This window comes from Struthio camelus, chromosome 2 (genome assembly GCF_040807025.1).
Source record: "Struthio camelus isolate bStrCam1 chromosome 2, bStrCam1.hap1, whole genome shotgun sequence".
In the NCBI taxonomy this organism is placed as follows: Eukaryota; Metazoa; Chordata; class Aves; order Struthioniformes; family Struthionidae; genus Struthio; species Struthio camelus.
In genome coordinates this window covers 145,348,121-145,374,820 of record NC_090943.1, presented here as the reverse complement: position 1 = coordinate 145,374,820, position 26,700 = coordinate 145,348,121, and the positions used below count along the sequence as shown (strand labels likewise).

General features: G+C 39.0%; 1 protein-coding gene and 1 long non-coding RNA gene across 5 annotated transcripts; both read left to right on the top strand.

Annotated features, from left to right (window-relative positions):
- The first annotated feature begins 523 nt into the window (after positions 1-523).
- LOC138066214 (uncharacterized) lies at positions 524-1,745 on the top strand. The gene is made up of 3 exons (XR_011139455.1): positions 524-699; positions 1,068-1,122; positions 1,395-1,745. It is a non-coding gene; the product is annotated as an uncharacterized lncRNA (long non-coding RNA).
- A 1,825-nt stretch (positions 1,746-3,570) lies between these two features.
- Positions 3,571-26,348, top strand: ATP6V1C1 (ATPase H+ transporting V1 subunit C1). 4 transcript variants are annotated; one of them, XM_068932880.1, is made up of 13 exons: positions 3,571-3,730; positions 9,576-9,758; positions 12,044-12,111; positions 13,482-13,567; positions 14,569-14,663; positions 17,909-18,000; positions 19,090-19,188; positions 20,588-20,656; positions 22,008-22,100; positions 22,206-22,299; positions 23,139-23,236; positions 24,424-24,550; positions 25,728-26,348. In XM_068932880.1, the coding sequence occupies exons 2-13, from the start codon at positions 9,627-9,629 to the stop codon at positions 25,821-25,823; spliced, it is 1,149 nt and encodes a 382-aa protein (XP_068788981.1). In that variant the 5' UTR covers positions 3,571-3,730; positions 9,576-9,626; the 3' UTR covers positions 25,824-26,348. The 4 variants fall into 4 exon arrangements, with proteins under 4 accessions (XP_068788981.1, XP_068788982.1, XP_068788983.1 ...); XM_068932881.1 differs by having other exon boundaries at positions 3,596-3,693; XM_068932882.1 differs by having other exon boundaries at positions 3,600-3,730; positions 13,462-13,567.
- Positions 26,349-26,700: the final 352 nt, after the last annotated feature.

The following is a 26,700-nucleotide window of genomic DNA, read 5'->3' as shown; positions in this document are numbered from 1 at the left end:
CCAATTGCCATTGTGTATGTCATCCATATATCATAGAAGAAAATATAGCTCTGCACAGATCACTACAGAAAAGAAAAGGTGGTGACAAATCAAAACTAATAAACAGAAAGAGAATGAGGGGAATACTCATAGTTCAAATAAAATCTGTATTTCCACAATTCAAAAAAAATCTGCATTTCCCTAAGAAAATGCTTGAAGACGTCAAGAGTCATTGCAGTAGAAGGACAAGCTAAAATCCTTTCACCACTTTTAATGTGGAAAAATTCATCACCATGAGGGGATACGGAATGGAAATGACAGCTTGCTAAACAAGTGGCAGGGCTTCCATGGGACAGAGTCCTTGAATGGCTTCTGACATCAGCCTGGAACGGGCTTTTTGGCCGACGCTCCTGGGCAGCAGGCATGGATTTACCAACAAGAGCACTGGCGGCTGGGGACTCCCCATCGCCGCCTGGTGCAGGACACATGCTTTGGGTCATATGAGCACTGTGGGATTATTCTTGCTGCAGCAGTTTCCAGTCCTGGGTAGCATCACTTTCATCGCTAGGATTTTTGAAATGCAGCAGCTACTTCCATGACCCGTCTCATGCGTTCTTATTTTCACGCTCCAGATCTAAAAGAGCTATCACTTTCTGCAGTGGGTGAAACCAGGGGCAACCCAGCCACGGTTATTTCTGCTGCCTGTTGCTTAACTTCTAGGTAAGTTTTCCTGATTGTAAGGGCCCAGTATTTTTATCTGCAAATACCTCTGTGCACACTCAAGTCAAACTGCATTTAGCTTGTGCATAAGTATTTTGCTAAACAAAAATTAGCTATTCAGATATTCAAAGCTGAATACAGTCCTAAAGCTGAATGTATGGAGAGCTGATCCAAGGTCATCTTTGACATAAATGTGAGTTGTTGAATTAGATTTCTATTTGATGACTTACACAGATAATTATTTTTCAAAAAATACAACAGAAAAAAATCAAGTTCAAAAAGACCCACTACAGTTCCCCACTCTCCAAATGAAACTTCAGTGAATGCATTTCTCAGTAGAATAAAAAAGTATATGCTATTTCTTTCAGGCTGCTGGGTCTTCATAAAAATAGCCCTGTCAGACCAAATACCATGATGTCACAGGTAAGTATGTTTATAAAAATATTAGTGAATATATCTGTTTAATCTATTATATACCCACGTAGATCATAGTAGCTCTGGTTTTAAATAACATTTCTTTATAGCCTTTTCCATGATATCATTTACAGTTAGTATGAGTCTGGCCTGGGTTTCTCACTGACAGGTTGCTTAAAGACCTTGTTATAGCTTACTGATACTGTGTTTTTATTCTGAGGGGGCTAATATCTTGCCTATTCCATTTGTGCTAATTGTTTTTTCCCTTGTTTGTTTTCTAGTGAAGAGCTACAGATTGCCTACCGGCCTGCTTTGTACATCTTTGATCTTAATTAACCAAATCACAGTTATCATTATAAAAACAACCACAGTAGCAGGTGGACTTGAATTGGCAGGTCGTAGGTCCTTGTCCTCAGAGTCCCCTCCTGCAGTTTTACAAGCATGTTGTCGTCACGCAGGTTAGAAATGCTTGGTATTCCTCTGTTAATACTCGCTTTACAGTAGCATTTGCTAACTGCTATGTTTATTTATAGAGTTTAATGCCAAGTTTCCATCTAATAGCTTGGAGCTATGGATCGCTAAAAAAATCTTATCTTGTTCCATAAATAACATAGAGAATGACTTGCATTTGTAGCTTAGTGTTGATAATATGCCATATAGTGCTACATTTTCAAGAAACAGCTAACAGTAATAATGAGGAAATGTGCCTGTTGATAAGTTTCATATGAATTTCCACAGAAAACTGACTGAATGTTAACAATTCAGCCATTAACAAACGATCCTTGCTGGAATTTGTAATGCAAGTATTTAAAAATGTTTGCCCACTTTTAATTTCGGTAACTTTATTTTTCTGCGTTATCTTCGAATATACTTTTTTTATAGTGATACAAAGAACGTCTGTCTAAAAAAACCATACCAGTAGGAGTATGTCTAGAATATTATAAATGGCTGTGGGCAGTTCAGTAATGGGAACATCTTTAAAAGATTGGTGATTGCTCTGGTGACTGAAGAGCAACACAAATGGCTAAAGGGTTAAAAAAAGACTGACTTGCCACACTGGGACATGTCTGACAATATACATACTTTGAACTTGACTAAACAAAGCTTGGAGCAGCTAGATCTATAAATATTTAAGGCGATGAAAACCACTGGACTAGAGGACTGGAGTTGCTCCCGGAGACATGAAGCGATGTACCTTGCTGGGCTGGGACTTTGGGAAGTCACCTTTTTGATATGTGCCATCACATCTGTGCCTCCTCTGGGCTGCCAGTGGAAGGCAGCTCCCTGCCTCACCTCCAGCTATGAGATGGCCCTAATCAGTGCCTACCTGAAGAAAAATAGAAGAAAAATAGGAAACCAAACCCCTCGGTTTGGGTTTTGTATAAGGTTCCTGCTTTCTCCACATAATAATGTGAAATAAGATGATGGGCAGTTTCACACAACAAAAGGCTTTCCTAGCAGCAGAGCAATTTACAACTTGAACAATTTCATCTAGTTTTCACTTAGCAGTTATAGTACAAGGCAAGAAAAATGGGTCTTAGTGCCAAAGTAAAACTTCAGTAAAGCCTCTTTCTACATCCCTCTTTTCCTGCTCTTCATCTGCATGCATACTGTCTTTCTTCCAAAGTCTTTCACTGCAGATCAGTGGCAAGAAAACACTTAAGCACACATATACTGAGAGTGAGATCTCTGAATTATCATTACACTTTCCAAGGATGTGTGTTTTCCTAGACCTGAGCTGCGAAAACTAGCCAACCGTAGCAAGCATGCACGCACACACGTTTTCAAACCTGAATATCCTTCTCTGTCCTAAGGGCAAAACCATATGAAGCCTTTCTAACATGATCAGCTTCCTCCGAGCGGGCAAGGCCACTCTGATCCACATGCGGTCTTCCCGCAGACTCTCTGCGCCAGCCCGGATTTACCAGCAGGCTGCGGGCGGCTGCAGCGGCGGCCCCGGCCGCCTCTCACCCGTGCGGCTCCGGGCCTGGCAGCACCGAGCGGGGCCTACGCACCGCAGAGGGCAAACCCCAGCCAGCGGCCAAAGCGCCGGCTGCTCGCCGCCGGCGGGGCCGTGTGACTTTTCGGGGAACCGCTGGACGGAAACCAGCTGCGGTGAAAAAAAGTAACGTTAAGCTTCAGGAGCGCATTTTCAGCCAGGAAACGTCAACCTCTTTGCACCCCGCTCCCTGCTAGGCCCTAGGCCAGCCCGTGCTGAGGTGGCCGGTGCCCACCAGGCAGGAAGGGCCCTGGTGCAGGGCGGCCGGACCCCGCCGGGGCCGGGCCCCGGGCGCTGCGGCAGCTCCGCTCCGCTCCCGCGGAGGCCGATCGTGCCCGTGACACCGCTGCTGCGGCCTCGCCGCACGCCGGGCCGGGGCGGCCGACCGCGGTCTCGAACCCGCGGCTCAGCCCGCCGCGAGGGCCCCCAGCGAGCCGGGCCGGGCCGCGCCTGCGCCCGCCCCGCGCTCCGCTGCCTCGTGACGGGCGCTGCGGCGGCGTCAGCTGACCGGGCGCGTCACGTGAGGCGGCGGCGGCGGTGTGCGGGCGGCGCGCGGCCGGCCGGGCATGGAGCAGTGACGGGTAAATCCGTTGGGAGCCGCCTCCCGCCCCGGCCCCGGTGAGTGCGGGAGGGCGGCGGGAGCGGAGCGGAGCGGAGCGGGCCGGGCCGGGCCGGGCCGGGCGTGTGGTGCGCGGGGCCGGGGCCGGGGCGCCGCTCGGCGAGGGCGGGCCTGGCTCGGGGCGGCGGCGGGGAGAGCAGTGCGCGGCCGCCGCTGCCAGGGCCGGGAGCGGAGCGGAGCGGCTGCTCGGCGCGGGTTTACCCCGAAGGCGAAGCCTGCTGGGGCAGGCGCGGAGCGGAGCGGCCGGCGTCGTGGGAGCTGTGGTGTGAACCCTGTGGTCGCGATCGTGCAGGGTGGCGGCAGGGCCCCCGCCTCGTCCCCAGGCTCTGTTCGCACAAGGCGTAGGAAAGCTCAGTTGTGAAATCTTCGGCATAGCTAGCGCTTCCTCATGACGGTGACTCCTGTTCGTGAAATGGTGAGGCAGCGAAAGCCCGACACTAAGCACCGGAAGGGATTTCTGAGAACAAGCTTGAAGAAATAACATCCCAAGGACTCGATGAAATGCTGCGTGCTGGGGATCTTCTAAGTCACGCTAGTGAATATCTGAGCTAAATGGGAAAGAATAAACAGTATTCCCCTCCTTCTAAAACCTCGTTGTTCTTGCGAAACGTAATACAAAGCATGTTAGTTGAGACTGTTTTGACATCGCTCTCTCTGTTCCCAAATACTAATTCAAACATCTGTTTAGAGATGTTATTGCTTGGATATGGCATGATGCATGAAAGCTTTTTCTTTGGAAATCTATTTTTCTTTTATTGCCAATTTTCCTAATAGTACAAAAGCTAAGTAGTATTAATTACAGAGAGTAATGCAAAATACATTTTAATAGTATAGCAGACATATTTCAGATATTAGTTAGGGATTCAAAATAGGAAATCTAGGGGAAATGCATCAAGGGATGAAATACTTTGAGTGTATTTTATAGACAAATTGGGCTCACTGTCTAGCAGAACGTTTCGCTAATGTATTTGCATTACTTAAGTCTCTATCTCTTTTTAACAGGATATGAGAGACTTCATTATAGCCAACATTGTGTTGCAGATATGCTTATAGAAGAGTGTCAAGAGAAATTCACTGGGTTGCTGCTTAGTAGTTGAATCTAAAATGAAGAAAGTATGTTCTAATAGATTGCTAATATTAAGCCCTTATAATTGAGACTGTGTCCTTCATGAGTGCTAAACAGGGTGAAGATAGGCCAAAGCATTACTAGTTTGGTAAGGTTAAACGATTTTTTTTGAGCTATTGGAACTTCAGTTGATCAATATTAAAATAGTAACTTCATGACCTGTAGTATTAAAAGTATCAATGAAGCTAGCTAAATGCAATATATAAACTTGATATTCCAGAAGTGGTTCCTGAAAGTCTTGAACTTCAGTTTAGACTTGTCTATTGAGAGATTTTTTTTATATACTTTGTTTTTTTCTTTTCCTAGCTTTATGTGTTTTTCTCCCACCTGTATAGCAAACGCTTTTTGCTGAAGTTTACCAGAAAATACTTGCAATGAAACTTGAAAAGCAAGTTTCACTCCTTAAGTCGTGGATGGGTGATTCTATCCATATTCACCAGAACTAGGACCATAGTTTTCTGCTCATTTTAGTATCCTAGCGTGATATGGTATTGAATGGACGTTTAGGAGAAAAATACCTTGGAAGATTTGTTTGGCAAGAAGGAGAAGGGTCTTTCCATTGTGTTGCTGTCCTAAAATATAAAAGGAAGGAAATCGGAGAGAATTTTATTAGACTAATGCAATTACTGTTCTTCGGGAGTGAGGAAGGTTAGATGATAGCTGATAGGCCCCAACAAAAAGTTGCCTATCTTCTGTTGTAGGCACTCTGCTTCAGTTAATGTTGTCAGCTGCAAAGGTAAGCAAAGCAGATAAAATGAAGAGGTTTAATCATCTGGTTGTTAGCCACGTCCTTAACCCCTGAGGTGCAGCTCAATTTTTTTCTTTAGCCATGAGATAACACAGCTAAAAGCTAAACTGAACTTGCTTCTGCTAGCAAGCTTAAGAAACTCGCAACTCCTTTGTTTCTCTGTGATGTTTTTTTCCTGTAACTTAGTTTTAGAATGCCTCAGACTGCAGGGTCTTAGGTTAGGGCTATATCCTTACACAGACAGTGCTTAATACACATCCGGTCTGGATGGGACCGGAGTTTTTGGGTGGTCATATAATAACGCTTGCTGTATGTGTAGTTCTAAAATACGAACAAAGTGACAACGTAGGTGAGCCTTTTCAGGGCAAAGTGCAGCTCTTAAAATTGATCGTATCCTTATGCTGATATTCCACTGTTAAGGCCAAAATGAGACAGGTGGTAGGTTTTGTAGACTACTGAGATGCCAAGACTTGCCAATTTATTCTCTCCTTAGATCAAGAAGTATTTGTAAATTCACTGCAGTGGAAGGAAGACTATATTCTGTTATTTGCAATTCAAAGAAACACAGTAATAGTTTACTATTAAATACCTGTCAACACAGTTAGAAAATTTGAATGCTTGGTATTTCCTCCTTTGTTCTGTGGTCCATCCATAGAAGGACCGTCCTTTAAACTTCATGACTTTCATTTTATAATGGGTCAGTATGTATTTTTTTTTTTGGCTGGCTGGCATCGCTTCTGTTTTTCTTACTGTTCTGTGACACTTCTCCTTTCCCCACTTCTTGTTCTCTATTTCCTGCAGTCCTGATCTCAGACACCAGTCCCCTTAACATAAAATAAACATACAAGCAAACTTGTAAAACTTTCCTTTTCTCATTGTATGTATTTGAAAATCTGTCTGGGAACTTAAAATAAGCCATGATACTAAAACTAGTCAGTGTAACTGACTGGGGCAATGTCTCGATGAGCTAAATGTCAGTCTTTTGTGTATCAGCGCTCTTCTCTGCCCATTTCATACAATCCTCCATTCAGTAGGTGCCCAAAACAGTGAATCATCTTATTTCCACCAGCTACTAGAAATGGAACAATTTTTGAGGAAAACTAACCACATGAGCAAAAAGGGGATTGCAGGGATGGGGTGGGGGGGGGGGGTGGGAAGAAAGGAAGAGAAACCTACTAGCTTAATGATTCTTGGGAGCTACAACTCTTTATCTTTTTCTATCCACTTTGAGGAGTAGAAAAAGATCTTGTTTGTTCAACTGAACAAACTATTTTTGCCTTTAATGCTAAGAAATCAAGAAGTACTGCACTTCATTGCTGTTTAAGCAGAAAAAAAGATTTGCTGCAGGTCTGTCTGTCAGGTGGTTGTACCTTCAGTTTTATTTACAGGAGATTTGTAGTCTTAATATGAATTCGGCCCAGCAAATCTTTGAAAACTAACTTAAAGATCGAAAAACTTGTTAAAAGCAATTACTTTCTGTTATGGGCCTACTAAAGATTTTATTGTAAGAAGAGGTGTTTAGATATTTAACAGCTGATTTTCCCAACCTGCAATGCAGAGAATGGCTGTGCCACTGTGAAAATGTAACCGTTTCCTTGGCTGATCTCATCTATGGAAACTTTATACGTTTTTTTTAAAGGGCTATTTATGTTTCAGTGGAAAACATGGAAAATACAGCATCCATCCCTTTTACTGAAGAGAAGCTTTGGATTTGTGTTATGGCTGCTCTGTTTCTCACTTGGGTGTTTGCGCTCTGCTGCTGCAGCCAGAACTAGTTCCTTTTAATTCTCCAACGGCTATTCCAAAGCCTCTTCAAGTCCTAGTCAAATCCAAACAAAAGCAAGTTAAAACTTAAATGCTTCAAGTACATTCATAAACTGCAGTAGCATCTCCTTAAACTCGGCTATATCTTTTATAGTGCCAGGGTTCAGCAGAGCACAGGAAAATGCAGGGTGCAATGGTTTCACTGAGTTTGGCATGTGTTAAGGAGGATAATGCCTCTAAGTCATTAGAAGAGGAAGTTTTCTCTTTTCCAAAATGTTGCTGTTCAATAGACCTCCTGTGGAGGCCCATTACATGAGATAATTCAATTAGCGTTTCCCTAAACAAAGACACCTGATAGCACAGATCATGTTATATCAGTGGCAACCAATTCCGCGTTAATTTTTCCTGATAACTATCAATACCAAAACCATTAATACAGTATGACCAGGCATTGTTACACCATAGACTTGTAGGGCACAGGGGCGCAAGGGGTAGTGGTGTCTGAGGGCTCTTAGTGTGCGTTTTTCCCTCTCTGACTTTGTTCTGGGTACTTCACCCTAACAGTTGAGGCCATAGCACAAAGAGGAAGAAGACTCCCATCTTTTCACCTGGGCCTCTCGCAAAGAGCACCCCTTCTCTCACCTCTGCTATTTCCAGAAGCAAAGAACTCCTTGTCCCTTCTTCTAACCTGCTTTGGCAACTTGTTAGGTGTGAAGAAAGAGTAGTGTCGATGGGGAGACTCTACCTCTTTCTGCTGATGGAGTGAATCAGCTGTGCAAGGTGCACTGGCCCAGCCTAGGAGAGCGTACAGGCAGAGCTGGGCTGGGTCAAACCATACGTGCAGGGTGGGACACATGTCTAGTGTTGTTCATATCATGATTTTTCAGATAACGGTGTCCAGCTTTTTCACTGTATATGTTTAGAATCGTAGCCCTGCTGTGGTACCACGTGGTTCTGGTGTGTCAGATGTCAGTGAGTGTGCAAGGTCAAGAGCTTTAATAATTGGATGTCATGAAGGAGGATGGCTGGTGAAGAGATGTGCTTCACACTGTTAATTTAATGGGCTGGTAAACTTTCTTCAGCTGTAGGTTTCCTGCATAGTTAATAGAAGTATCTGTTAACAAGACTTAGTTCATCTCTGTCACTTCAAGACCCTTGATGACTTGTTGACTCTAGAACTGTTCTACAGATGCAGGACTCAGTTGTCTTTTTGGGGGGGAAAAGTTTGCTACTGCGTCTTGCTTCTTACAAATATGGTATTTAATTCTCTCAGAAAAAGTTGAGTGCTATAATCTTGGCTCTCATTATAAAATGTCAGTTAGTCTTGACGCTTCTAAAACATGCTGCAGAAGACATTTTGATTCTCTCAAGGTATGCTTTGATTTCTCTATTCACTTCCTAATTCAAAAAATCTAGTAACTCTTAACTTGTTTGTTCTATTTGTTAGTGACAGAAGAATGCATATACCATTTTAACTTCTTCAACTCATTTGTGAAGTATCTCGCATGATTTTTTTTTTTTATAGTACAGTTATTCTCCTGAATAATGCTAGTATGTATAAGGTTATAAAAGTCTGCAGTGACAATAGAGATACAGTGACTAGAAAATGTCCTTTACTTTTGTTCTTAGCTGCCAGGAGAACCCTCTTTGCTTGAAAGAAAAAATAAAAACCTAGCGCTTTTTATCATTTAAATACTTTTTTAGACATTTAATCACTTTAAAATACTGTCCTAATCTGAAAAGTGATCAGAAAAGCTATAACATCAGAGTTGAAGTATCTTTTTTTTCTCTTACGTATTTGAAAAAGTTGTCTGTCATACTGATGCTGGAAACTATATACAGCTATAAAAATATAATTGGAACCTATGTTATTGTATTTATTTTCAGTTTGATTGTTTACTTATGATCTTTTGTGGAATCGTAGTTGAAAGATGCTGATACTGCAAATTCAACCTGCTTCAACTTGCAAGATGGAGAGTTTAAAAAAAACTCTCCAACTGTGCAAGTATGATTTGGAAGACAGGAAAATACAAATTTGGGATCATGCGATACTCTTGGTAGAATGTTTTATGGTGACTAGAACTCCACTTTACTAGCATGTAAGAGAATATTTTTCTTAAAGCAAAGCTTTGAATCCTGAACTAACAGCAAATACTCTTTCTCCACCCACCCCCCCCACCTACCCCCACTTTCCTCCTTTTCACAGCATCTTGCCTCTATCTTCAGAAGTAGAAAGTGTCAAGATAAAGACACAAAAATGACTGAATTTTGGCTGATTTCTGCTCCTGGGGAAAAAACCTGTCAACAGACATGGGAGAAACTACATGCAGCAACGACAAAGAGTAACAATCTTTCTACTAATTCAAAGTTCAATATTCCAGACTTAAAGGTATGTAAGCCCTGTGTCCTGTTTCTTCAGACTAAAACTGTAGATTATGAATATTTGCAGACTTTTTAGGGAAAACAGCTGCTTTCTTTTGAGTATATGTGGTTCTAAAAAACTTAATTTAGACAGCAGTCAATTACCTTTCTTCTGAATTTCTAAGTTAAAGGTTCTTTACTCTGTAAGTTTGAAGGTTCAGCGAGCTGCATTCTTAAAGCTACTACAGCAGCTTTTTCTGGGGAAGTAGTCTTGACTTCATGCAGCTAGCTGGAGCAAAAAATGAATTTTGTAACTTAAATGCAAATGAAGACTTGTCCTTTGAGTATTCAGGTGATAGGTTTGTCTTTGATTTTACTTCTAAATTGTCTGTTTCTCCTTTTCTGGCTGAGATGCAGCGAAACAGCCTGATTTAAAACAGGGGTTTTGATAAAACATCTGGACACAGAAAACAGCTACGACGTTCTTCTGGCAGAACAGCTTTTATTGTCTCCAGCTGACTACTTTAATATGACCTGTCAGGGTGTGTTATAGAAAATAGGAATAAAATTGATTCAACTGTTCCTGGAGAATGGAAGAGAAGTAAAAATTGAAAGCAGTTTCTCTTGGTTAAGTACAATTATCAGGGTACGGAGAAGTTAGGAGCCAGTGTCTTCCTTAAGAAAAGGTCTGTCCTGACACCAGAATGTTTCAGAATTGTGAGCTCAGTTTATCTTTTGGGGAGTGAAAACCTACCGAAGTGAAGGCACACTGTAACCTATATTGGTCTGTAGTCAGGTTGAGCAGGCATGATGCCTCGTTCCTGTCTCCGTGATGAATGGGCCCAGAGCATACAATGCTGCAGCATGCTTTTTAGGGGGCCTTCCAACTGCAATAATTTACATTCACCTTTAGACAGTCCTGAGTTTTTTCAAGAGTTGTATTAGAGGAGGTAAGAAGAATAACTACTGCAAAAGTCACTCTCTTCCCATGAGATCCTTAGACCTGAGTCAAGATGACTTTCTAACTGTAGGGTAACTACAGGATTTAAGAGTTATTGCTGAAAACTCATGTGGCCCACTAGGGTTATAATCAATTGTTTTTGTTTCTACTCTATTTCCCATGAACTAAAACCCTTCCTAAAAGGGGAAGAAGCTGAATGTGCTTTAAATTTATATACTGTGGTATACAGTCTGGCTTCTGTGTACCTAGTAAAACTGTTTCAAGAGCGGGCTCCTTCAGTTAAAACTTGTTGAAAAAATAATTTACTCTCCAGTGAACAACAGCCTTATTGATTGTGCATAGAAATGTGCAGATGATGAGTGGTCGTATGTATAAAATAAAGATGCTAGATTTAAAGCCCTTAATGTTAATAATGTTGACTAGAGAAAAGTTTCACTTGCATTTGTGCTGAGATATTATTATACGTAAACCAGTATATAAAATTTTGGACTTAAGAACAGAAGTCTTTTTGGGGATACCTCCTACTTTCATTGAACAGAAGGAACAAATGTGTTGGGCTTGGAGAACCAAAGAAACCCTTGTTGTATGACCTATTGAAAACAAAGACACCTTTCAGCTGTTTAACTTCAGCGCAGCTATACTATTTTACAGTTTTTGATGTCTTAAGATCCATTTGAGACTTGTGTATGAAACAACTAGACCTCAGAATATTTAACTACTTTGCTGTAAGTTTCATGCTTGAATTACACTGAGTCTAAAATCTTTTTTTCTGAAGAGGTAAACATATTGCAAGTAAGGAAAGAAAATGTTTTCTGGAGGAGGAGGAGGAGGGAAGAAAAAGTGAAGGCTTTAGAGAAACTTTTTAAAAACACTGTACTCTTATTCCATTACTCTTGCTGCAAAAAGTTCCAGACTCTTTTGGTCTGACTACTGCAGGACTCTTCCATCTTCTAAACTTTCTGTATTCTGGTTGCCTCCAGCACTGAGAGACTTGATTACAGGAATCTCAAATATGATCTAAAGCAGTAAATCAAATCTTGAAGTGAATGACTTATGGAAAATGCAGCCAATTCATAATGTAAAAGTTGTTTTAATGTGTTTTGGGTAGCTGGAATGCAGAACAAACTGTGCACCAAAGTAGAGCGAATTAGATCTAATGCAATGGACCTTTAAGGATAACTTGAGCAGTTTAAGCACTGTATGACTTTCTTAAATCAGCAAGTCCAAAATCCTGGAGTTTGTACAGTTATACAAAACTACCTGTTCAGGGGAGCTTGCTTTTATTGTAATTTGTTTTTATCTTTCTAGGTTTGCATATAAAATTGCTAATACGTTTTGATCTTTCCTTCTAGGTTGGCACACTGGATGTTTTAGTTGGTCTTTCAGATGAACTGGCTAAACTGGATGCGTTTGTGGAGAGGTAACAGTTTGTTTGTACTAGCATGCAAAATATCAAAACAATGATGTGATAGTTTGCCAAGTCATACTGATACAGGGATTGTTTTCAACTTTTTGGCTTGATAATCCTGTGTAGGCAGCCACAAAATCACAGAATAGCTGGACTTGGAAAGGACTTCTGGAGATCATCTGGTCCAACCCCCTGCTCAAGCTGGGTCACCTAGAGCAGGTTGCCCAGGACCATGTCGAATTGGGTTTTGAGGATCTCCAAGGCTGGAGACTCCACAGCTTCCCTGGGCAACCTACTCCAGCGTTCAGCCACCCTCACAGTACAGTGTTTTGTTATGTTCAAATCAGCAAGCTAAGGTTTCAGTAAGTTAAACTGTGATTTTTCACTAGCATCTCTATCTGAAAAAAGAAAATCTAAACAATTTATATCATAGTGGGACAGCATGAACTGATGAAGGATGGTTCTCCATATAGTAATGCTGTGTGCTGCCAGATACTGGAGAACAGTTAAGAATTGAGCCTGACAGCTGCTGGAAATGGTGATGAAATGGAGTAGAAGATATGATTTTTAGCAAATTTAGCAAACTGAAATAATATATACAGATTTTGAGAAGGTATCCACGTTAGTTCCTAGCCTGAAGAGCGTTACACAGTATTAAAATTAAAATACAAAAGCTGTTACTTTTAAGGAAACTAATGGTCCTTTGAAAGCGATTTTGAGCAAATGCAAGAAAACTTGATGTAGTCAGACCTTGTGGTGCCATCTCCTGTTTCAAGGAGAGAAGTATTAAGCAATTTCTTTTAAGTAGATCAGGAAACTGTTTTGCATGGCAAATGTAAATAATATTAAGCATACCCTCTCTAGAGAGGAAGGCGGGTCTTGAGTGTCAGATCTAAGGAGGGCTTAGGAGCACAGGGATTGCTCCATGGGTATTCAGTCATCTTTGCCATTTCATTGTCATAGTTGCTTTGTGTTTAATTTAGTTTATTAATTTTCTCTACCTCACTATCCACTTAGAGAATGGGGTTAGGGTTTTGAAATGCTGACTTAATTCAAAAAAAGATTGGAGATTACACGTGAAGTCAACCTTTGCTCGCTAGAGGTGAGGGAAATAGCCTCACCTTGTTGATAACTGATTAGTAGTAGCACTGTAGAGAATGATTTAAATAAAATTCTTGTGTATTCTTGGGAAGTTGATCTCCTTCACACACCAAGCCCAGTTTGTGTCTTGGAGAGCTTATATTTAAAACAATTTTTCATATTTGATCAATCACTTAATTCTTTTCCAAGGCTTTTTCAGATCAATTTCATCAGTAGTATTTCTCCAAATGGCAGTGTTTTCACTCTTTTTTTTTTTCCTAGCTCTATCTTTTGTTTTTCAGTGTGGTCAAGAAGGTGGCCCAGTATATGGCTGATGTTCTAGAAGACAGTAAAGACAAAGTTCAGGAAAACCTTCTGGCTAATGGAGGTAAAGCGTTACCTGTAATATGTAAAAGTGATATGAGGGAAGGCAATGATCCTGATCCATACTTAATGCTGGTTCTCTGAATGATATTCTGAAAGCCTACTTCAAACATGGAAATACTTTTTCCTGTGAATCATTTGCCCTGAAAGAAATGATAGGATCCAGCATGGCAGAAAATTACCAGTCTCATGCTAAATATTCACTTATAAGAGGAGCCTTTTGATCCTTTAGGGCTGTATTTTGTCATCACCGGTCTCTGGTGAAACACAAAGAATTACTGATTGTTGTAAGCATTCTGTGTATTAGTCTATCATCTAGGTAGATATCAATATATACTGGAATACATCAATATACTGGAATATTCAGTTGTTCCCAGATCATCATAGAACATCTTTATAAAACCAGCTGTCTCTTGGAAGCAGCTGCTCATACTAAGAACTTCATTGATATCTAAATCAATGTATTGCTTCCACTAGCAGCTTCATAAAATTTCATACAGCTTATATTGATGCAAAAGAGGCTTATATAAGTGAATTAACATGAGACAAGTGCTGGGGTCCTAATTAAGACAACTAATCTTGAAGAATAACTTGGACTAGTCTCTCTTGTGGATAGTTTTATGAAACTATTGCTTCAGGTGAGCCAAATTTTTGCGCTTTTTTTTTCCTCCTTCATCACTCGCCCTTCTCCAGCCCTTTCTCCCCCTCCCCCCCCCCATACAAAGCAGGCAGAATAATGTTTGATGTTCTCAGTGCTTCTTCCAGCCATCGTTGGCTTGGTAGTAAATGTAACGTAGGGTCTACAAAGGTGCAGAAAACCTAAGATAACTTATTCCTAATTTGGTAGTTTATTTTCAAAATTCTCAAGCAACAGGTTCTATATATGTGAAGGTCCACAGACTTTCTATTACAGAACTCTTCTGTTACACTAATCCTAAATGGAGTGTAATACATCAGTCTTGTCTTTGTTATCTATCTTAACCAAGTCCCTCTTTAACATTTCAGTTGACTTGGTCACCTATATAACAAGATTTCAGTGGGATATGGCCAAATATCCGATCAAACAATCTTTGAAGAATATATCAGAAATTATTGCAAAGGTAAGATAATTTGTTTTTATAAAACTTTATTTCTTGAAGTATTTATATACAAAACCTAGTATTCGGCGCTTTTTGTCTCTTTCTTATCTTTGTCTAACTTTGTTACAACAGTAGTAGTGAAGCTGGTAGCAGCATATATGTTCTAGTACCCAAACAAATGATTTGGGATAAAGATGGGATTTGAAGACTGCGCTTCCTGAAGGCCATCATGCTGTCTTCACTAGTTTTGTTTCTTAAACTTACTAGGTTAAACTAACAAAGAGCTAGTAAATTACGTCCCTTGCATCTCAGTTTTGCTGTATTAGTTTGCCATTTGTCTGATGTTCTAAAACATCTTGGGCTATTGATAGTGAAACCGGGGTTTTATCTCTTCTGAAAGCTATAGCAGTCGGCTATGAAGGGAAAAATAGCCCTTCAAAGCAAGATATAAGGCAAGCTCATCTCTGATGTTGTAGGTTCCCCCTCCCTTTGGTAAAGTTGGTTAAAACTTGGTAAAAGTGTTTTTCACCTTGTGGATTTCATTTGCCTTGTACCTGCTGTAAGCCCAGTTAGGGTCTTGAGTACTGACTGACTGTGTTGAAATAATGAAATAGTTCTCTGTAAGCTACCCTTGCTTTAATGTCTTTCAGTTTTTCTATCTTCTTTTTTTTTTTTGTAAACTGCCAATTGGTTCTTGGAATAATTTGTATCAATAAATAGATATCTATAGGCACTCTGAGCCTAGGCTATCATCTTTGGTGATAGACATGTGGAAGCTATAATCATGAGGGGAAGTATTACTGTTGGCAGGCTAAACGCTTTGCAGTAAGTGCAGATTCTCCAGCTGTTGGTTTCTGTCCTAAAAGTATTAGTTTAAAATTTTTACAGAGACTACAAGAACCTAATATATGTTATGTAGCTGACTGAGAATGTAACTGACATGTTCATTCTGATATGTTTGTTGGTGATATCACCATATCTCGAATTTACCCTTGGAAATTATACTCAGTAACTTTCTGGAAAATGTCTGCCATATGGAGTTCTATTGGAGGAAGAATGACTGATGTACAGTTCTGCCAAGATTTGCATCATAAAAATATCCTGCAGATCTAAAATAATTAAAATGTAACACTGAAATACATTATGCTTCTTTCTGAAGAAGGAAGGCTTAAGTGAAGCGTTCAACTGTTTACAACATCTTCTTGACAGATACAGGAACACAACTTTAACTTGAAGGGAAGAGGAACTGTGTGGGAAAAGAGGGATAGAGCAGAAGACAGGATAATGTGATTTTTACCAATTTTACCAGGGAAGTGATTCTTTAAAAAGTTAATTTCCTTAAATTTGACCTTGAAATATGAGTGAAAGTTAGTGAGTAGAGGAAATATTTGCCTGTTCTCTTATTATCGGAATGTACCTGCTTTCGCAGTATAGAACTCATTTTTATAGCAATGTAAGTTTGCTGAGAAAGCTGCAAAGAACATAGAGGGACTTACACTTTTATTTATTGAAATGTTATCAAGGTTTCAGTGCATGTTTTCCCAAGTCTTAGAGTTTGCTAGATAGAGCATCCTCTTGCAATGAAGCTATACTTCAAAACCTGAACTTTAACTTAAATAATTAGCTTACATTTATCCCATTTAATTTCAGTACTTCACTAAGTCTTTAGTTATATAGTGAAATGCTGAGAGACAGGTATGTAGAAGTTCTGGGGTGAATCCCCCTCTTAACCATTTCTCTGCATGTTTTGCTGTATAGCTTACATAAGTGCTTTCTGGTTGAGACAAGTGATCTTATGTATTATCGTAAACATAGTCATTGTATAACTGAGTGACATAGCTTTTGAGAGAGATTTATTTTGTAGAACTAAAATCATATCTTGTTCCCCAAGCTGTTTACAGTGCACTGAAGTGTTGTTTGCAGTACACTGAAGTGTTGTATCAAAACAAAAAGATGTTCTGTCAACAGCCTAGGCCCAAAGAAAGAGAAGGTCTATTAACTAGGTGTTCACATACTTGCCACTAGGATTTTTTTTGTATGCATGTACCTATACTGTAGTGAGGAAGCAGTAAAGGAGAGAGTAGGCTGTGTTATAGGCAAGAATAATCTTGTACTGAATTCTTTCAGTTATCCAGCTAAGTATATTGATTTTAAAGTATTTTCTTGTGCAGTGCATAGGGTACAAGCTGAAAGAAATATGATTGGGTGTTTAAGACCTAATAGCTTAATTGGTTTTATGTTCTTTAAGCTGCTACAAAGCTATCTAACAGGGAATAAGTCATTTTTGGTAATCATGCCAATTAATCCTGGAGAATGTATTTGAGAAGGTGGCTTATTTGAGCAGGAACAGCAAACAAAATTTGAGAGTCTGAGTCTAAACAGTAAAATAGCTGGAACTTTGATATAAAAGCTTCAAAGATGATTGAAAGTTATCAGTGATGTTAAGAGTATAATACAGTCTGTACTTTTAAAGACAAACATTGGATTAAAGTCTGAAATGCTGTTTATCTAGCTATCCCGGAGATGGCCATATATAACTTCAGACATTCCAAAATATCTATGTGAGTTTTTACAAAATGAGGAAGGTTCCTATAAAACCTCCTGAAAACAGACTTTCCTTTATAATTGTAAGCCACTGCAAGTGAAAAACAGCAGCATAAAAGAAGACTTTGTGAAGACGGTTGGTGATATAATTCATTGCATTTTTCTTTGAAAACATACAAAAGGAGAAATAGCTCTGATGTTTAGAAAAATTCACATAAATGTGATAATATCTAGAATTCTAGATATTAACAGCTGTTTGGAATGAGGCAGCTAATGCTTTTAGTGGATATTCTATCTTTCAAAGTGCCCAAGGCCATTCATCTTAAGAAAGGGTGAAAGAAAACGTGCAAGAGGCAAATAGCATGCAAAATAGTCTCCTAAGCTTTAGCTGAGACAAAGCAAGAATGCTTTGGGTTACTTAGTTAATTCTTGATTTGTTTACCATCATTCTTGTCACTGAAACTCTGATAAGGGAAAAGTATAACTAGAAATGAAGTAACAGCTGGAGCAAATGATACTGAGTGCTCACAAGTATCCTTATATCATAGTGGGGAAGTAAACTTCCGATAACCCTTTCTGTGAGCTGAGCTGGAGGGTGGTAGCTTCAAGCCGGTGGAGGAATGATCTGCTGGGTGTTGTAGCGTCTCCAGATCTAAGCTTTAAAGTTAAGAAATCGAAAAACTATTTCAGTTCTTTAGACACTGTTCCCTTTTATGTTTAAGGGAGTAAACCAGATTGACAACGATCTAAAAGCAAGAGCCTCGGCATACAATAATCTCAAAGGCAACCTTCAGAATTTGGAAAGAAAGAATGCGTGAGTAATGTGTTTTTGCTAAAGCAGCATAATAAAGGTTTTTTCATTGTGAAAAGTTAGTAATGTGTGAATTCATACAAACCCTAAGCTTAGTATATTTTTGAGGTGTTCATCAATCTTGAAAAACAGCTGTCATAAAAGTACATTTATTTACAGCTAACTTCCCTGGCTCACTTGTAATTGGTGAGCGGTTGCAAAATACACAAAAATATATACAAATAGTAAAATTGCTGAACCTTTTGAGAGAAACTTGTTGTTTACATGGTATGTAATACTGCTACTTAGGTGTCTATATAAACAAGAAAGTTTTTTTCCCTTTATCTTGTTTGTGCTGTAAGCATATCTATATTAGTGCATTTCTTCACATAAGTACCTTTTTCCCTAAAATAAACCAGCAGAAAGATTATCTGCATGCGCGCAAGAGCATGCAGACAATCAAGAACTACATGCTATCTTGTCATTACATACGATGATCTGAAATACAATTGAAGTACAGTAGTTCTCCTGTTGAAATACGGTTGTTAAATTTGACCCAGTCCTACCATTACAGTTAATGGGATAAGCCTGCTGGCTATGATTCAGATCTATGGACCAAACGAAGGACAGCCGTTTTATGAGTGGGTTATAAGCTGCAGCTGAAGCCTGTTAAATTTGTGTAGGTTTTTAATCTTTTGTGAACATTAGGCATTGTCACTCTTTAAATTTTCACTGAGGTTCTGTAGGTGTGTATGAGCTTGAATGAAACTCTGAGGCTTCGTATGCTAGAGTTTACTGAGAATTAATGGTTGTGTTCTTAAATCACTTAAGCCAATCTCTCTTTTTTTTTTTCTTAAGTCTGTTTGGTATTGGGAATACGGAAATAAAGATTTTGCTGTATCATGCAACAGGGGAGCTGACTGAAAAAACTTTCAGTGACTTTTAACAGTAAGATATAATACACACATGAGGATATTTTGTTTGCTCTGCGTAATGATCAATGCTTAATTGAAATACACTTTCTAAAAGGTTATACTAATTAAGCGCTAAAACTGTTGTCCAGACCAGTTCAAATCTTAAGCATGTATTTACTCTACCTCCGTTTCTCTACAGGGGAAGCTTGCTAACTAGAAGTCTTGCTGATATTGTAAAGAAAGAGGACTTTGTACTTGATTCAGAATATTTGGTCACATTATTAGTGATTGTACCAAAGTAAGTTCGCTACCTTGCCCTAAGAGCAGAATAAAATAATAAATCTAAATAAAATAATAGATCCCACAACCCTATACTACTGCAAGAAAAGACATCTAAAATTGTTTTGGGTTTTTCTGCATGAATTAACACAAACTTTTTGATGCTAAGCAGTGGCAAATGAGCCTGTGCACATACGTTCTGTTTTTCACAAGGGCTCCTCATAAGGAATAATGAGTGCTCGTGAATCTCAGTAATCAAACTTAGGTCTCGTAGCTAACATTATTTTCATAAGGATACCTTTTGCAGCATGAAAAGGAGTCACTAATAAGTACTGTGTTTTCCATTAGAAGGTTTAATGACTGAATTATCCTAGTTAGCTCTATGGTGGATTTCACCATTTAGTGTGCAAAACGTACTCTTAGTTCCCTTGCTGCACACCCTTCCAGATTGCCAGAACACTGCTTATTTTATTGAAGTCCCTACCAGCAGAATACTGCTTATGTCATGTCAACGCTTTGTTGGGAACAAAGCGAGACATTTCCCTTTCCTCTCCCCTTTTGGTGGGGGGGGAGGGAAAAAAGTCCCCCTACCAGAGAAAGTGGTGATACAGATGTCCATAAGACTGTAAAGTGGGAAAATGGCTAAACCCTGGACAATTAGATCTGCTGTCTTTGTAGCACTGGACTGTCTTTCTGGAATTGGGAGCAAGGTTAGTTTCTGACTTTTAATGTTAGCCACTAGGCTGTTTATTACCTGAAGAAGTAGTCTCTGTGACATGTAAAATTATGGGGAAGGCAAAACGGGTGCCATGCTTTTAGAAGAGAACTAGTGCTTAGTATACCTTTACTCTTATTTTTCTTCTACCTGTGACTTGTTTTTGACGTTGAAAGGGTGGAACCGCTGCGCTTTGAGCTAAAGAACGGCAGGGCTTCCAAAATTCACAGTGGTCTTTCAGGCAAGTGCAGGACACAGAGGAACCCATTTGTAATGGTAGAAAAAGTACTCCTTTTACTTTAACTCCACTCCTCTGGAGTATATAAGAAGTTTTTGGAAAACCTGGGCAGTTAAGTCCAGTTGGTTGGTCCTCTGAGATCTGTATTTAATTATGAGTAATCTTGTTTGATAGTTCTTTGATTTCCAAAATGTTGCACATGTGAACGGACATGAAGACTGAAGATAACATATTTTTCTCACTTTTGCTCTCATCGTAGTTTAGTTAGCAATAAACATAGCAAAGAGAATGAGGATAACTGTCCCTGATGTCTTATGTATTTCTGAAAGCCTATAGCTGGATGTTGGCAGATATGGTAACTAAACGTTCTTAAAAATTCTTTGGAAAAGCTTGATACATTAGACTTCTATGTAAGGTTTCTTACTCTGGTGCTGAAAATCTAACCATAACCTGTGTATTTTCTAGGTTAAATTATAACGACTGGGTTAAGCAATATGAAACACTAGCAGAGATGGTTGTACCACGTTCCAGCAAGTAAGATGTCAAATGCTAAATCTCATCTGTTTGCATAATATCTTATAAGCATGTTCTTTATTTGTAGTGACTTAGTTTTAAAGATTAGACTAAAACTTGACAAAATTTTTAGCTTTATCTGAGTCAAGCTTGACTACACTGTACTTGAAACATTCAAAGGATCTCCAGTTCTAGGGTTGACAGAGGTATCAAACTCATTGTTTATGTGGAAAGGGCAAAAGAATTGAAGAGGAAGGTTAATCTAGACGAGGTGCATTCAACCAAGTGCATCCATCCTAGATCGAGCGCGTTTAGCTTCAGGTTAATGCATGATGGGCGTTAGCAACAAAGAGTAGCTGCCCTTTTGTAAGGATTATGCCAATACTCAGAGAACTTGAAACAAGTGACATATACCCTTTGAAAGCTGTTAGGGAGTGAAGAACTGGAAACATGGATGGTTTTCCCCTATGAAAAGAAAAGTAACTTGTCTCTATGCGCTAACAAAGGTACTTGGTACCATGCTGGTACTTGATGGGGAAGATGATTTGATAATAGGGCCATGATTTGATAATAGTTATGCCACTTTACTAATCTCATGACCAAATCAAAAATATAGTCAACATACAGCACCAAGTGTTGCTGTGATATTAATTAGAACTCTTATTGAGGTTTTTATCAGGCAGATAAAAACACCAGTTCTAAAATCTGAACTGCCTAGCTACTCACTTGTTGGATCAACTTCAGCCTGCTGGGAGGTCCGCTAATGATTCTGACTTAATTACTGGGAAACCATGACCTAGATGTAGCATAAGAGGTGACTTGATAAATTGTTGCATCGTGCTTCTATTGAAGACCATACAGCATTGAGGAACAGTCTAAAGCTTCTCAAGCATTTTTCCCCAAGGTGAACTCTCAAAGTACACAGTATAGTAGTGAACTATAACAATAATAAATCTTAGAGTCTTAGCATAGGTAAGCGTAGGCAACACTTTTCCTTGCCAAACCTTGTCCTTTTAATTTTTTTTCCATTTAAATTGTGTAGTCTCAACATTTCAGTGTTAAACTAGCTTTAGATCCTTTTCTAGTAAAATAATTTTAACTTGTAGAAATATCCAGACTTGTATAAAGTGTTTGTATTCGTGGACTGTCTGTTAATGTGAAATGCCAACTGCCATTCTTTAAGAGAGTAACTAAGAGTGGTTGCCAAAGCTTTCTGTTGCAGGGTGTTTAATTTGGGAATTAATCCCATGTAATTATCTACACTTATATTCCTGCCTAAGTAGCAATAAAGTACAACTTAAGATATTGTATTTCAGATCTGTAGTGACTTGAACCATATACGTTCTGACACATATTTTTTTTCAATATGTAGTGTTCTCTTTGAGGATCAAGATAGTTACCTTTGTAATGTCACCTTGTTCAGGAAGGCAGTGGATGACTTCAAGCATAAAGCCAGAGAATATAAGTAAGGCTTACTCTGTGTGTGTTCACGTATGTGTGTGTTCTGTCTCTCATACTTTGAAGGATCTCTAGATAGCCACTTGTGATTTTTATTCACTTCCAAATGCAGATTTATGGTCCGTGACTTCCAGTATAATGAAGAAGAGATGAAAGCCGATAAAGAAGAAATGAATAGACTGTCGACTGACAAGAAGAAACAGTTTGTAAGTTTATATAAACTAGTCATTATAGAAACCTGAGATTTCCAAGCACAGAATAGTCTTAACTTAGACCAGAAATTGACAGGAAGATGCACTAATTTAATGCATCTTTAACTTTGGCTCGAGATGGACATATTCGTGGAGGTAAAGTTTAGGCTTTGGGCACATGAAAATGGCTAAATATGATCTCTTCTGTTGAAGAAGATGCATGTGCAGACATGGTCTCTGACTTTAGAGGCTGTTTAAAATAGTCTAAACTGCACTCAAACAGGGGCTGCAGTAGCAGTTATGGATTGTCTGGACACAGGAGAATTTGGAGAGAAATCTAAGCGCTGTCTGGAAGTTCTAGCCAGGCCACTGGAAAAGGCCTGTTGGACTCGGAGCTGACTGGTTGTTGCTGCACCATGATGTCATGAACTTGTGGTTTTGAGGAAGCATTGGAGGGAAGACATAGCGCAGTCAGCCTGCAACCCAGATAACATGCTCAAGGATAACTGAGTTTTCTGTAGCACGCGCGCTCTTGTGTTGAAATGCTGAAAATGCAGTTGATCATATATGAAGTTTGAAAATAGACAAGAAGAAATAATGAGATATTATTAAAATGGCTCTTAATACAGTCAGTCCACAACTCGTGCGACAGTGTACACAGGAGAAGAGAAGAAATCTTATAAAACTTTTTACTCCATACTGAAACACCCTTGAGCCGTTACGTCCTTAGTCAACTGTGCCTTTAAGTTGTCTTCATATCATGATACGCATATTAACTGTCACCCTATATGTGCTTAACAGGCTTCTAAAATTTGTGAATTATAGATTTTCTTTCATTCTCTTCCCTTTCACAGGGACCTCTGGTTCGGTGGCTGAAAGTTAATTTCAGTGAAGCTTTCATTGCATGGATTCATGTAAAAGCATTAAGAGTTTTTGTTGAATCTGTTCTAAGGTAAAGAGCCAGAGACCTGAAGAGTGTTTGTCTTGCTAGGCTTTGTAAGAAGTTGCGCGTAGGTTGGGCTTGCTGAACTGAGGTAGGTGAATACCGCTCTTCTGGGCAGGAAGGTACAAGGGGCAGGGCAGCAAGAACAGCTGGTGACTTAGCTCTTCTTGCTGATTGTGGAACCTGAGCAAAGTAGTTGAGAAACCCTTGAGGTAGATAACTGTTTATCTTGCCCCTTGGAGATGCTTTTTCCCATTGTTTTAGGAGTTAAGGTACTAGGCAAGGCATTCTTACTGACTCTTAGCTTGCTCAAACTGAGTAGTTTGTAAACAAGAACTTATCATATCTTCCGTTTCTGTAGGAAACGTGAATAGTTAAGAATGAAAAATATGCAGACTGAGTAATGCAGCTTGATATCTTGAAATACACAGCAGTTCTTGTTCAGTATTCTCAATGTAAAATTTCTCTTTGTGTTTGTTTTCTTTCTACCTATCCAGAAATATTGCTAGTAAGTGTGAGTAAAAAATAGCTTTAGTGATTCTGCAAAAGGAGTGACTTGTTTTTTAGAGCAGACAGTATTTCAGCCTTGGTCAGGCCGAACACTAGAAGGTTTGGGGGGGGAAGGGGGCGGGGGCGGTTCCTATGTGTGTTAACTTGAATAACGATTATCATAGAGAAGGAGACAATCGGGGGAAAATCACATTAACTTTTAACCTAGTCTGTTTCATAATAGCTACAGGCTTATTTTGAGAAAAATTTGAGTAAGGAAGGCAGTTGGACTTGATTTGAAAATCAACATCTCTTTCTACATATCTAGAAAGGAAGACTTCAGCAGACACTAGATTCTCCACCTAGTGGCATAAGCAAAATCTTACAAGTAAACTAACAGGAATGTTCAAAACTTAGTCCAAGACTTCAGGTAACTTTTTAATGAGAATTGTGCTAAGCACTCAAGGATTCAAAAGGATTTAAACTACTGTTCCATTATTTTAAACTTGAAGAAAAAAGTTCCGTTTTGTTGATGTCGTATTGTAAACCGTAGAAACAGAATGGTTTTTCAAAACAAACAAAAAAGCAGAATTTCCCCTTTAGCAATAGGATTCTTTCTCAAAATAAAAAAAGATACTGCTTCTAAAGGATAAATCAACCTAAGGCTTATTTCAGCATTTTCAGAGCTTTCTGCTTGATTTCCTCAGGTATGGTTTGCCAGTTAACTTCCAGGCAATGCTCCTTCAGCCCAACAAAAAAACAATGAAAAAACTGAGGGAGGTTTTGTATGACTTATACAAGCACCTTGACAGCAGTGCAGCAGCTATCATTGATGTAAGTATTTTTATAACTGCTACTTGTATTCAATACTAAGCTTAATCCATTTAAACAAAAGAAGTCTCTTTAGCTTCATTAAAAAGCAATACCTTTATCTGTATTCTCCATCATTCTCTCACAGTGTAAAGAATTATAACTCTCCTTATAAAAGTGCCACTTCTACAGTACCTTTTTTTGAAAGGAAATAGTACTTTGAGTTGCAGCTAATGCACTTGAAGAGCTATCTGGTTTAAGTCCTGTGTTATTTCTTCCTCTAGTGTTCTTATCTACCATGAAGGGAAAGATGTCCTACACATTGCGTACATACTCACATCCCCAAAGAATTCAAAGTCAGTTTTGGTCTGGAATTACGCTTAAGGAACTTGAACACATTTCATATCTTTTTTTTTTGAGAATAGAAAGAATAATAAAAATTACTTTCCACAGTCTAAGTGGCATTAAAATGATCAAATGAACTCTTCGGTGACTTTGCTGTCTTTGTTTTTCATTTAACTTCATTGTTCTTTGCTGAAGGAGACTGAATTGATGTCAAGCTGGAGTCATACTTTCCTTATGTAGAGGTGTCCGATTTCCATGTTGAAAATTGGTTTGTCGGGAGGCTTATTCCACTGAGTTTGCTTTGTATGGAAAAGCAGTGCTTTTCATAGATAGTTAAAAATTAACCAAAGATAGACCACCCAGTGAGTTCAGCTGAATAAAATAATGACGTTTTTCTCTAAAGTACTTCAGAGCTGCTTTGGGGATGGGGATGTGACAATTAAGGTGAAAATTAAAGATGCCGAGCTTCATGCAACCTCCTGGATCGTTCAAGCACCCCATAATATGATTCTCATAAACTTACTGTGTTTGGAAGTAGTGAAACAGCATTATAGTCCATTTTCTTCCATTTAGTGGCAGTATGTTTACTATAGCAACACATGTGAATTATTGATGCAAAGCTACCTAGATTTTGAAAAAGCACTTGTATTTCATTTTGAAAAACGTTGTTATCCTTTTAACAAAAGTTTGAGAGGTTTTTTTTGTCTGCTGCTTAAACAGTCACTTGAACATGAAAATTTAAGCTTGAAGTCTTGCCTGGCCTATTTGCTTCTCAAACACCTGAACATTTCATCTGCTTCTGAATAAGAGTCTGATGAATTGTAAAAGGATAACTGGTTTCAAAACTCTTTTGCAGGCAACTATGGATATTCCAGGCTTAAACCTCAGTCAACAGGAATACTACCCGTATGTGTACTACAAGATCGACTGCAATTTGCTGGAATTCAAGTAGAAGTTCCCTAACATGACAATCCTTTCAGTGTTGGTGTAAACAAACAGAAGTGAGGTTGAAGTACAGTAAAACTTTTAACACTCTACTAATCCTATGCTTGCTTCTTATGTTAGGTGAATTTTGCCCACCGTGGTCCATCTCTAGGCATTTTCTTTTTAAAGAAAAGTGTAGGTACTCTACTTTTAACCAATTATGTCTGTAAATGTTTATTGAGAGAATTGAAGTATTTATAAACAGAGTCATTTATTTAAGGAAAAGATCATTCCTCTTTCATATGGTGATGTGTGTTAATTCCATTTACCATTGTTTATATTAAAAGAAACTTGTTTACAAAAGAATAGTGTAAATGTTCATGGCCATTTTGTTCATTTGATTTAGTAGATACGATTGTGTTAACATTGTTGAACTGTGATGTAAACTATGTAAGATTGGTATGAAATTGTGCTTTCTGAATGTTTTAAAATTACAATCAAAGCACTGTAAACACACAGGAAAAATAAAAATACCTGTGCAAATGTGTCAGTATTTATTGTATGATATAACTGTGGATGCCTCTGTTCAAACTTAATCAGTTGATGAGATCTTAAAAACCAATGCTATATCCTGCATATGATGGTGCAGAAATGCAATAGAGTTCAACACAAATACTTTTAAGATATGCAGGTATTTCTTTTGCTGTATTGTGTGGAAATACTCAAGTGTATGTTGTTTGGCCACCAAAACTATGTATAAATGTGTATTTCATGTTTAGCTCCTTCACGTCTCTAAAGAAATTGGAGGAGTAATTATGGGGAAGAATAATAACCTGGACTAGCTTGCAAAGCAGTCATGTCTGTGATTTTTTTTTTTTGATGTTCTTCGTAGTTTTCAGTCTACA